This window comes from Exserohilum turcica, assembly GCF_000359705.1.
Source record: "Exserohilum turcica Et28A unplaced genomic scaffold SETTUscaffold_3, whole genome shotgun sequence".
NCBI lineage: Eukaryota > Fungi > Ascomycota > Dothideomycetes > Pleosporales > Pleosporaceae > Exserohilum > Exserohilum turcicum.
In genome coordinates, this window is record NW_007360136.1 from 3,184,887 (window position 1) to 3,193,243 (window position 8,357).

The 8,357-nt window shown below is 53.7% G+C and overlaps 4 protein-coding genes and 1 non-coding gene across 5 annotated transcripts; 4 read left to right on the forward strand and 1 right to left on the reverse strand.

Annotated features, from left to right (window-relative positions):
• Positions 1–504: 504 nt before the first annotated feature.
• On the forward strand, positions 505–918 carry SETTUDRAFT_32647 (uncharacterized protein; the record flags this gene model as incomplete). Its single annotated transcript, XM_008028864.1, has 1 exon — positions 505–918. The coding sequence occupies one exon, from the start codon at positions 505–507 to the stop codon at positions 916–918; it is 414 nt and encodes a 137-aa protein (XP_008027055.1).
• Positions 919–2,177: 1,259 nt separating this feature from the next.
• SETTUDRAFT_164074 (uncharacterized protein) lies at positions 2,178–2,642 on the forward strand. The gene has a single exon (XM_008029641.1). It carries the CDS (start codon positions 2,302–2,304, stop codon positions 2,542–2,544), a length of 243 nt encoding a protein of 80 aa, XP_008027832.1. The 5' UTR covers positions 2,178–2,301; the 3' UTR covers positions 2,545–2,642.
• Positions 2,643–3,196: 554 nt separating this feature from the next.
• SETTUDRAFT_164082 (uncharacterized protein) lies at positions 3,197–5,321 on the forward strand. Its single transcript, XM_008029642.1, has 5 exons — positions 3,197–3,407; positions 3,458–3,640; positions 4,091–4,567; positions 4,615–4,767; positions 4,881–5,321. The coding sequence occupies exons 1-5, from the start codon at positions 3,345–3,347 to the stop codon at positions 5,022–5,024; spliced, it is 1,020 nt and encodes a 339-aa protein (XP_008027833.1). The 5' UTR covers positions 3,197–3,344; the 3' UTR covers positions 5,025–5,321.
• Positions 5,322–5,330: 9 nt separating this feature from the next.
• On the reverse strand, positions 5,331–6,993 carry SETTUDRAFT_42493 (uncharacterized protein). Its single transcript, XM_008028909.1, has 3 exons — positions 6,595–6,993; positions 6,373–6,537; positions 5,331–6,286 (listed from the first exon to the last, which is right to left on the reverse strand). The coding sequence occupies exons 1-3, from the start codon at positions 6,711–6,713 to the stop codon at positions 5,605–5,607; spliced, it is 966 nt and encodes a 321-aa protein (XP_008027100.1). The 5' UTR covers positions 6,714–6,993; the 3' UTR covers positions 5,331–5,604.
• Positions 6,994–7,723: 730 nt separating this feature from the next.
• On the forward strand, positions 7,724–7,813 carry SETTUDRAFT_t32. The gene has a single exon. It is a non-coding gene; the product is annotated as a tRNA-Asp (tRNA).
• Positions 7,814–8,357: the final 544 nt, after the last annotated feature.

The following is an 8,357-nucleotide window of genomic DNA, read 5'->3' on the forward strand; positions in this document are numbered from 1 at the left end:
AAGCGTCATAGTACGGCGGCGTTGGCTACGGCCACACCAAAGACATTACACGCGAATATGGCCCCGGTCCACTGGATTTTGTGTACAAGATCATTCTACCCATGGAGGTTTTCTGGCTATTGACTCTCTGCCTTACCAAGATGTCCATCCTATACTTGTACCTGAGGATATTCCCAATCCCATGGGTTACGTACTGCTCATACGCGGTCATGGCGCTTGTTACTGCGTGGACAGTGGCAATTTTGCTCGTCTGCCTCCTCATCTGCCAGCCCTTCAGGTTCCACTGGGACAAGACCATTCCTAGAGGATATTGTGGTAACCAGCCCCTTGTCTACATGATTTTTGGCGTCGCCAACGTGGTTACTAACATCATGGTACTTATCTTGCCCATGTATCCGATATCTTAATTGCGAATGGCAACGTACAAAAAAGTGATTATCAGCACTGTTTTTGGCCTGGGCGTCATGTAGGTTGAGCATCAACTTACGAATTGACCTTGACCTAATGGTGAATAGTACATGTGTCATCAGTGCGTTCCGTGTCTACGCCATGTCCACGCTGGACTTTATGGACGTTCAATACACCACGCCCAAGGCCGACATGTTCAGTTGCATAGAGCCCTGCCTTGCCGTGGTACTCGCCTCAATCCCTTTGATGCGCCCATGGCTAGATGTGATTTCATCCAAGCCGCGCAGGTCGGCCGAAAGGCGCGGGCATATCGAATATCACGTTGTCGGTGAAGCTGCGTCAAGCAATGGTGGCATTGATTGGCTGGCTGGTTATAGAAAACACTCCAAGCCCCAGGAGCGACAGAATGTGCAGCCAACTCTCGCCCAGTCTTCAGACAACGAAGAAGAAGAGGAGCTGCCCCCAAGGCGTGAGTGCAGCAGAAGAATTACCGCCGATATGCGACCGTAACCGAGTTGCTTAGCTTTATGCAACTTGGGATTGAAAGGGGTGTTTTGTACAGCATGTTTACAACTACCAGACGGAAGCGAATAAATTCGAGTTGTCCGGTACGATCCATTGAACTTGATATTGTACCATAGTGATATGATGTCTTCCTCGCTTATGAAAAAAGTGATGTGTTCAGGCGTCTACATGTTGCAGGTATCGTTCGACATGGATCTCCCATATTAGTCGTTCTCCCCCCCCCCGGCCCCCGTACTAAAAGATCACGCAATACCATGGGCTAAAAATGAGCCCCTTGCGTCTGGTCTGGGACCTCGATGCGACAGAGCTTCAGATCATAGATGCTAGTGTGCCCGTAGCGCGAACCCAATACCCTCGAACGAAAGCGGTCTATCGTTGTACTGTACTTTTGTGTTTTGAAACCTCGAGCTGATTCAGCAGCCGCTAGAACTAAGCCGGATGAGATGATCGACAGTCATTTGCTCAATGATCCGTCTGGCTCCTATTAGTCGAATTGGTCGTGAAGTCTTATAGTAAGATCGCTTACGAGGAAATCAGCGACAGGCCTGGAAAGCATGTACCAGTAGGCAGGGAATATCTTACTATATCATGATTATTTTGACGCGAAGAAAAATGGCTATCTCCGTCCAATAGTTCAGTGAGAAGTTTGCCAAGCTCTGATGACCTGTCGGTTTCATAAATGGGAATATCTCACCATAACCCATCGCAGATGTTCTGACATCAAGCTTACCGCTTTTCGACGGGGAGATTCCTGGTTCGAAAGCACCAACAATCTCAGTTGGGAGGCTGACTCATCAACATTTTCTCCAGATACTGCGCAGATGATCGGCACGCTCCAACAATTTGCACACTGGCTTCTCTCTGTTGCTATAATAATGTTCTTTGCTACTAAAAGTGGAATATAGGAGTCTCGTCCTTTGCTTTCCTTCCTTTATCTGCGCGTGCATAGTGAGAGGTCTGCTCACTTCAATAACAATCTGTCCACTGTACCCCCACTACATAAGAAGCCACCAATACTGAGATTGGACTTCTTAACAATGGCGAGCTAGCTCTCAACGCTATAAAGGTGTATAGGTGGACGTACGTAGCCTCATAAGGGTACATGCCAAGAACAATCAAGGATTACTCCATACTGCTAAGCATTGTTGCTTAACACACGGTATCGACAGTTCCTTTGGATACAAGTAGAGCTTGATCATGGAAGAATGAATGGCCTGAAAAACTGGTATAGCACTCCCTGGCTGCGCACAGCAGGGGTCGTAACGCACCATGTTTTACACATATCTTCCAGATGCTGGCACTGATGCAGATGCCGTAACCATATCCAACATTTCCTAGCTCTTGTATCAATACCCAGATCACCAAACGATGCTCAGCAATGAGCTACCAGACGTGGCATGCTCGGACAGAGTCATCGAGGACCGTTTGCTGGTGGGAAAGCCCTTTCTACCTAGCATTATCAATGAAGTCTTTGACGTCTCCGCCCGTTCCCTCTCGTTTTCCACGCGTGACGCCTTCTCACAGCAAGCAAGCTCACCTGCCACACGCATGCTGGAAACCACAGCGCACTCGCGCCAAGTCCTCAAGCTGACCTGTTTGCGGGGCCTATAACGAGGGTTTATTCGGTGCAAGCCCCGTACACCACGAAGGGCCATGTCGACATGGCGCCACAATATGTCGTGCTTTCTAGCGGCATAAGCACAGAGGGATTATTCGCAGTCAAGGAAACGGAGGGCGAGGCCATCCAACGAGACAGCAGAGGAGGGTCAAAAGAGGATGCATCTGCGAGGGCCCGTCGGCTGCTCGGGCTTGGGGGCCTGCTAGCTGCTACTTAGTGAGGGGCAACGCGCAACCCCACCACGACGACGTAAAAAGCGCCATGTTCCCGTCGGCAACCCGCAGTGACATCACGCCTGGTCGCTCTCTCGCCAACTCGCTGGCCCGTTGGACATTTCCACCCTGGCCGGTTTGCCGTTCTGCGTCTAAGCCAGGGCAGCGCCTCTGCTTGCATACGCATGTCCCTTGCCTGCGCGCCACGGCCGCCTGACATGCCGCTGCCGGCCGCCGTATGGCCCCTGGGCCCCGGAATGGCTGGGCCCGCTAGTACCTGTTAAGCCGTGTGGTTTGTAGGGATTTCAAGCTCAACAGCATACTTGTGGATTCAGGCCTGCGGTACCAGCTGTGATTGGCAGTTTCTGGTGTCTGGCGCTGCCGTATAAGAGTCTGCTAGTGCCCCTCTTGTTTTCCGCCCCAAGGAAGTCCCTGGGTGTGCGCACTGTTGCCGTTGAGATTGGAATATATCCTGGCTTTCCTCTGCATCCTTGGAACTGTAGCGACTCGTTTTTTTTTGTTCTCTTTTTCGCAGGATACTTGGAAGATAGATCCCGCGCAAGAATACAGAGCTGCCTATCATGACGAGCAAGCCCATCTTTGTGGCTACTCACCCGAGAGCCTGCTCAACGGCTTTCGAGAGGGTATGCTTGGAATTATATTTCTCGTTTGCGGAATACTCATCTTAGTCTAGGTCTTCATGACCCGCCACGAGACACTTCAATGTGTCCACGAACCTTTTGGCGACGCCTACTACTTTGGACCTGAACGCCTCGCTGAACGCTACGAGAACGACGCGAAGGCGAGGAAAGAGAGCGGCTATGAAGACAGCACATACAGAACCATTTTCGATCGCATTGCGAGAGAAAACTCAGAGGTTCGTTTACTACTATCTTTCTTTTTTCTTCTCGCTGTCATTGCCCCTCTTCAAATCATCTCATATCTCCAATCCCACGGCTTATCATCCAATTCTGACACCTCTTTGCTTTTCCTCGTGTTTCGGTGTTCTTCCAGCATTTTTCGCAATCCACCAATCGCATCACATCCTATCCACCGGCACGCTTGAAGCTGCATCCCACCATTTCTTGGGCATTTTGGATTGGCCAGGACCGTTTCCATCGTAACACAGACGAACACAACCTCTGCATGCATCAAAGCCTCAAATCCCCGTCTTTCCATACCGAAAAAAAGCCAAGGGCATCTTCCTCAGAGACCCCAACGCCCTACTCTCGACTTTGCATTGACCTCTACACCCACCAGCCATGGATCTCCTCGAGCCCAGCACTAGCCGCTCTTTGGATGAGAAACCATACTTACCCAAGCACAGGGCAAACGCGTATTCGTAAAAGACATGGCCCAATACTGGATTCCGCCGTCAGGCAAACCAGCCACCATCGCACCGTCACTCATCAACTACCGACGGGGCGTAGGCACAAACACGACGGAACTCTCGCCCGTGACCACACGCTCTGCTGCGTCCAAGCCGCCATACCCATACGACACGCCCGGCGAGCCCGGCAACCCGACGGTGATCCCCAAGGACCTCCTCGCAACGTACCACTTTACGTTTCTGATCCGCCACCCCAAATACAGCATCCCGTCGTACTACCGGTGCACGATCCCGCCGCTCGACGCCATGACGGGCTTCTACAACTTCCGGGCCGACGAAGCGGGCTACGACGAGCTGCGCCGCCTGTTCGACTTTTTGCGCGCGGAAGGCCAGATCGGGCCCAAGTTTGCGGGCGCAAAGGGCATGGATTCAAACGACCAGGTGAATGGGCACACGGGCGACGTGGAAATCTGCGTCATCGATGCGATGACTTGCTGGATAACCCGAGCGGCATGGTCGAGGCATTCTGCAAGACGACGGGCATCGAGTGGGATCCAGGGATGCTGCAGTGGGACTCGGACCAGGACCAGGCGGTTGCCAAGGCGGCGTTTGAGAAGTGGAAGGGGTTCCACGAGGATGCGCTGGATAGTGATCGGTTGAGGCCGAGGACGCATGTGAGTTTTTTTCTGCTGTTTTTTTCTGTTGTTGTTGTTGTTGTTGTTGTTGTTTTCCACAGTGGCGCGGATTTGGGATGGTGCGGGAATGCGTGGCTGACTCATGGTTGTAGAAGAAAGAAGCAAAATCGGATGAGCAGATGTATGCCGAGTGGAAGGAAAAGTTTGGCGAGGAGGGCGCCAATGTGATTCGGGATACGGTTGCGGCTAATGTCGAGACGTACGAGTATCTGAAGCAGTTTGCTATCAAGGTTTAGCATGGGTTGGGCAACGATATGGAATAGCAGGGGTGTCGAATTGCCAGGGCGGGGATATATGAAAGTATCTTCTTTTTCGTTAGATTAGGCTTTGGTCATATATACAGGATACAGGGAAGTGAGGAATCCTTAGAGGAAGAAGACATTATCGACGTAGATACAGGGGTTAATTCACGTCAAGACTAGTAGGAAACGCTCAAGGCCATGTATATTCTATACTACAAATTACGAGTATGATTAGATTTTTGATTTTGCTGCCAAACCCATGGCATGATGCTAAAACAAATTAAACCCCCCCCCCCCCCGCCATACAAATACACGTAATTGCACCCGTCTAAGGAGCGTATCACTCAACCATGCAACCTGTAAACTCGTTTGTTTCCCTAACCGAAAAAAAGACGGTTAAATGCAGAAAAGGCATGGCAAATGCGAGAAGGGGTAGCCATTCCAAACGATGAACCGTCAACACCAATGCCGGAAACACCTACGCTGGTTGGATTTAATGATGGAGTGAAAACAAGAAAGGCAGAAGAAGCAGAAGAAGAAGAAGAAGAAGAAAAAGAAGAAGAGAAAAAGGAAATCACACATGCATATCGCCGAGTTCAATCTCTCGTCTCCGCTCTTCACGGCTGAGATTTCTCGATTGGCTGCTTCGGCCGCCGGAGCTCTGGGGCCGAATGGTAGTGCGACCGCGGTCGTGCAGCCGCTGCCATGCCTGGTGTTCGCCCAGGCTATCCGGGCAGCTGTCTGCTCTGTCGCGGTTCCAGCCTGAGGGCGGGTGGCCGGGTGTGGCGACGAGCTCCCGCGTGTCCGTGTCTTGCTCGTCGTGGTTGGGGTCTACGGGCAGGTCGATGCGAAAGGTGCTGTTTGCGTCTAGGCTGGGGCGCGAGTCCGACTTGGACAGCAGCAGGGCCATTTGCTGGCTCACGCGGTCGTCGTCGGTGTAGACGGGCTGGTGGAGGTGCAGGTGGTGGGCGGGCGGCAGGGGCTGCGAGGGCGAGCGCACGGCAGTGGGATACATGTTGACGACGAAGTTGTTGTAGTAGGACTGCTCTGACCACAGGTTGGCGCGGGCGTCGGGCTGTGGCGCGGGCTGGTGTAGGCGGGCGTACGTGTAGAGGCAGAGCGACGAGTAGACGAGCGTGGCGACGGCGCTCAGCGCGGTGCCCATGGTGGCAGCGGTGCCCCAGCGGTATGCATGCGACGCGAGGAAGTTGTAGGCGATGGACGCGAGGCCGAGGGCCGACGACGTGAGGGCGGGCCTGGAGAGCCGAGGGTTAGCGTCCTGTGTAGTAGTAGTAGTAGTAGTAGTAGTTGTAGTAGTAGTTGTATACGGGGTGGTGCGCACAGGAAGACGCCCTCGGCCTGGAAGCGCCGGTCGCGACAGGCGAAGCAGAGGAGCACGGTGAAGGAGTAGCCGGCCGTCAACAGGGCGACGACAAAGACGGCGAGCACCGTGTCGGTGAAGCGCAGCTGGGCGTCTTTGGCATACAGGCCGGGCAGGACGAGGTAGCTGCGAGCATTTTAGTTTGCAAAGGCCCGAAGCCAAGTCGCGTCTGGTCGCACGCACCCTGCCACGATCATCCACGACGCCGCCATGGCGATGAGGCGCCAGTACCACGGCGTGCTCTCCTGGCCGCCGTGGCCATGGCCGTTGATGGTGGCATAGCTCTCGTGGGCTGCGCGCATTGCGTCGGTGGGATGCGCCTGGGCAGCGGGCGCGAGATGCTCATCCACGGCAACTGGCCGCCCGCACGAGTGACGAGAATCGCAGGCAGCCCGCTATCCAGGCCGCTCCGGTCCGCCGAGTGCAGTGCAGTGCAGTGCAAATACAGCCGGGGCAGCGCGTGCACGGCGCAGTGGGATCCAGCAGGCGGGGGGATGCCGACGGCAGGCGATGACACGGGAGAGGTTTTGCAGGTCTGGGCAAGGCGAAGACGAAGAAGAAGAAGATGACGACGACGACGACGAAGACGAGGAGAAGAGTCGAGTCTTCTAAGCCGTGAGCTGAACGGGGCCATGATGGACACCGACGGCGCCAGCGTGCCCTGCCCTACTCTGCTGAGCGAGGCCGACGACGCCTGCAGACGTGCTCAGCCACTGGCCGTCTCCCGTCTCTCTGGTACACGCCCCGGCCTGTCACGCTGCCTGCACCATTGTCATGGCCATTACACCTCCGTTGCCCCCTCACCCCCCCATGTCTGCCCTCGCCGCCAGCGGGCTGATTTTTCTTTGTTCGCCCTCGACCGCAACCCCAGGCCAAGGGCGGCGCACACGGCCTGCAGCCTCATCGCGGCCAATTCACCGGGCTGTGCCGCAGCCCCATCACCTCACTCCCACTCCCACTCCCCCGTGTGGCTTACAAGACATGCTGACGCCCATGTGTCATGGGTCCGTTGCGGCCACGCACACGCACGCACAAGGCCAGGGCTTGTACCATGGTACGCCTGTCCTTACCTGGCTCTCTCACTCCCCATTCCCAGTTTCTATAATTGTCATTGTTATTGTGCTTTTCCCCCGCCACCGGTGCTGCCAAACTAACAGTCAGCACCTAGTGCCCGCCGCCCATGCTAGTCTTGGCTCCCACCCGCTGTCCCCCACCCCATCTTTACCTCTGTTGCACCAATCCAACCTCAATTATATACGAACTTTCTCCCATACTCTCCATCAATCGAATTAGTCCAAGGACTGGCTCACCATCTTCAGTAGTATAGTGGTCAGTATTTCCGCTTGTCAAACACCTGATTGACAGCGCGCGGGAGACCGGGGTTCAATTCCCCGCTGGAGAGCATCTTTCTGATTCTTTTTTTTGCATTTTGTCTCCATACGCTAATCAGGCCTAACGGCCTGCCGCCGCCGCAGCCAATGAAATTGCTTATGCTCCGCGCTAGTCCATCACCTCAATAATGATAGGTAGCTCCACGTATGTTGAATTACTGCGACAACGCATAACTACTATTCTTACTTTATATAAAGTTGACGAGAGAACGTCTATATATAAAGAGGTAGCGGTATTGCAGAAGCATGCGAAAGTGTTTCCTGGAATTTACAGTGCTGCTCGCCCCTTTTGCCGGCAGAAAACCTCAAGTTAAATCATGTCAAGTCGATGCAACTAGGGAGACCTTTAGCTATCTAATTTCTATTCTTTCATGTCTTGCATTGTTTTCTTCAGGGGTCGACTTCGGGTGCGCAGCCTCTACCCGCTATCCAGTCTAACTCAATCCATACTTGCTACAACATCGACTTTGTTTGACTGCTTACGTAACCTATAGTTTTTAACGTGTTCCACCAGTCATCCGGCCACACCAGTCATCCGGCCACCCCACCAAACTT

Excerpts from the sequence above, each read along its gene's own strand:
- SETTUDRAFT_164074 (XM_008029641.1), top strand. The coding sequence starts at position 2,302 with ATGCTCAGCAATGAGCTACCAGACGTGGCATGCTCGGACAGAGTCATC.
- SETTUDRAFT_164082 (XM_008029642.1), top strand. The coding sequence starts at position 3,345 with ATGACGAGCAAGCCCATCTTTGTGGCTACTCACCCGAGAGCCTGCTCA. Across the intron at positions 3,408-3,457 it reads GCTCAACGGCTTTCGAGAGG|GTCTTCATGACCCGCCACGA; the intron begins GTATGCTTGGAA and ends ATCTTAGTCTAG. Across the intron at positions 4,568-4,614 it reads CGGGCGACGTGGAAATCTGC|GCATTCTGCAAGACGACGGG; the intron begins GTCATCGATGCG and ends GGCATGGTCGAG.
- SETTUDRAFT_42493 (XM_008028909.1), bottom strand. The coding sequence starts at position 6,713 with ATGCGCGCAGCCCACGAGAGCTATGCCACCATCAACGGCCATGGCCAC. Across the intron at positions 6,538-6,594 it reads TCGTGGATGATCGTGGCAGG|CTACCTCGTCCTGCCCGGCC; the intron begins GTGCGTGCGACC and ends AAATGCTCGCAG. Across the intron at positions 6,287-6,372 it reads CAGGCCGAGGGCGTCTTCCT|GCCCGCCCTCACGTCGTCGG; the intron begins GTGCGCACCACC and ends TCGGCTCTCCAG.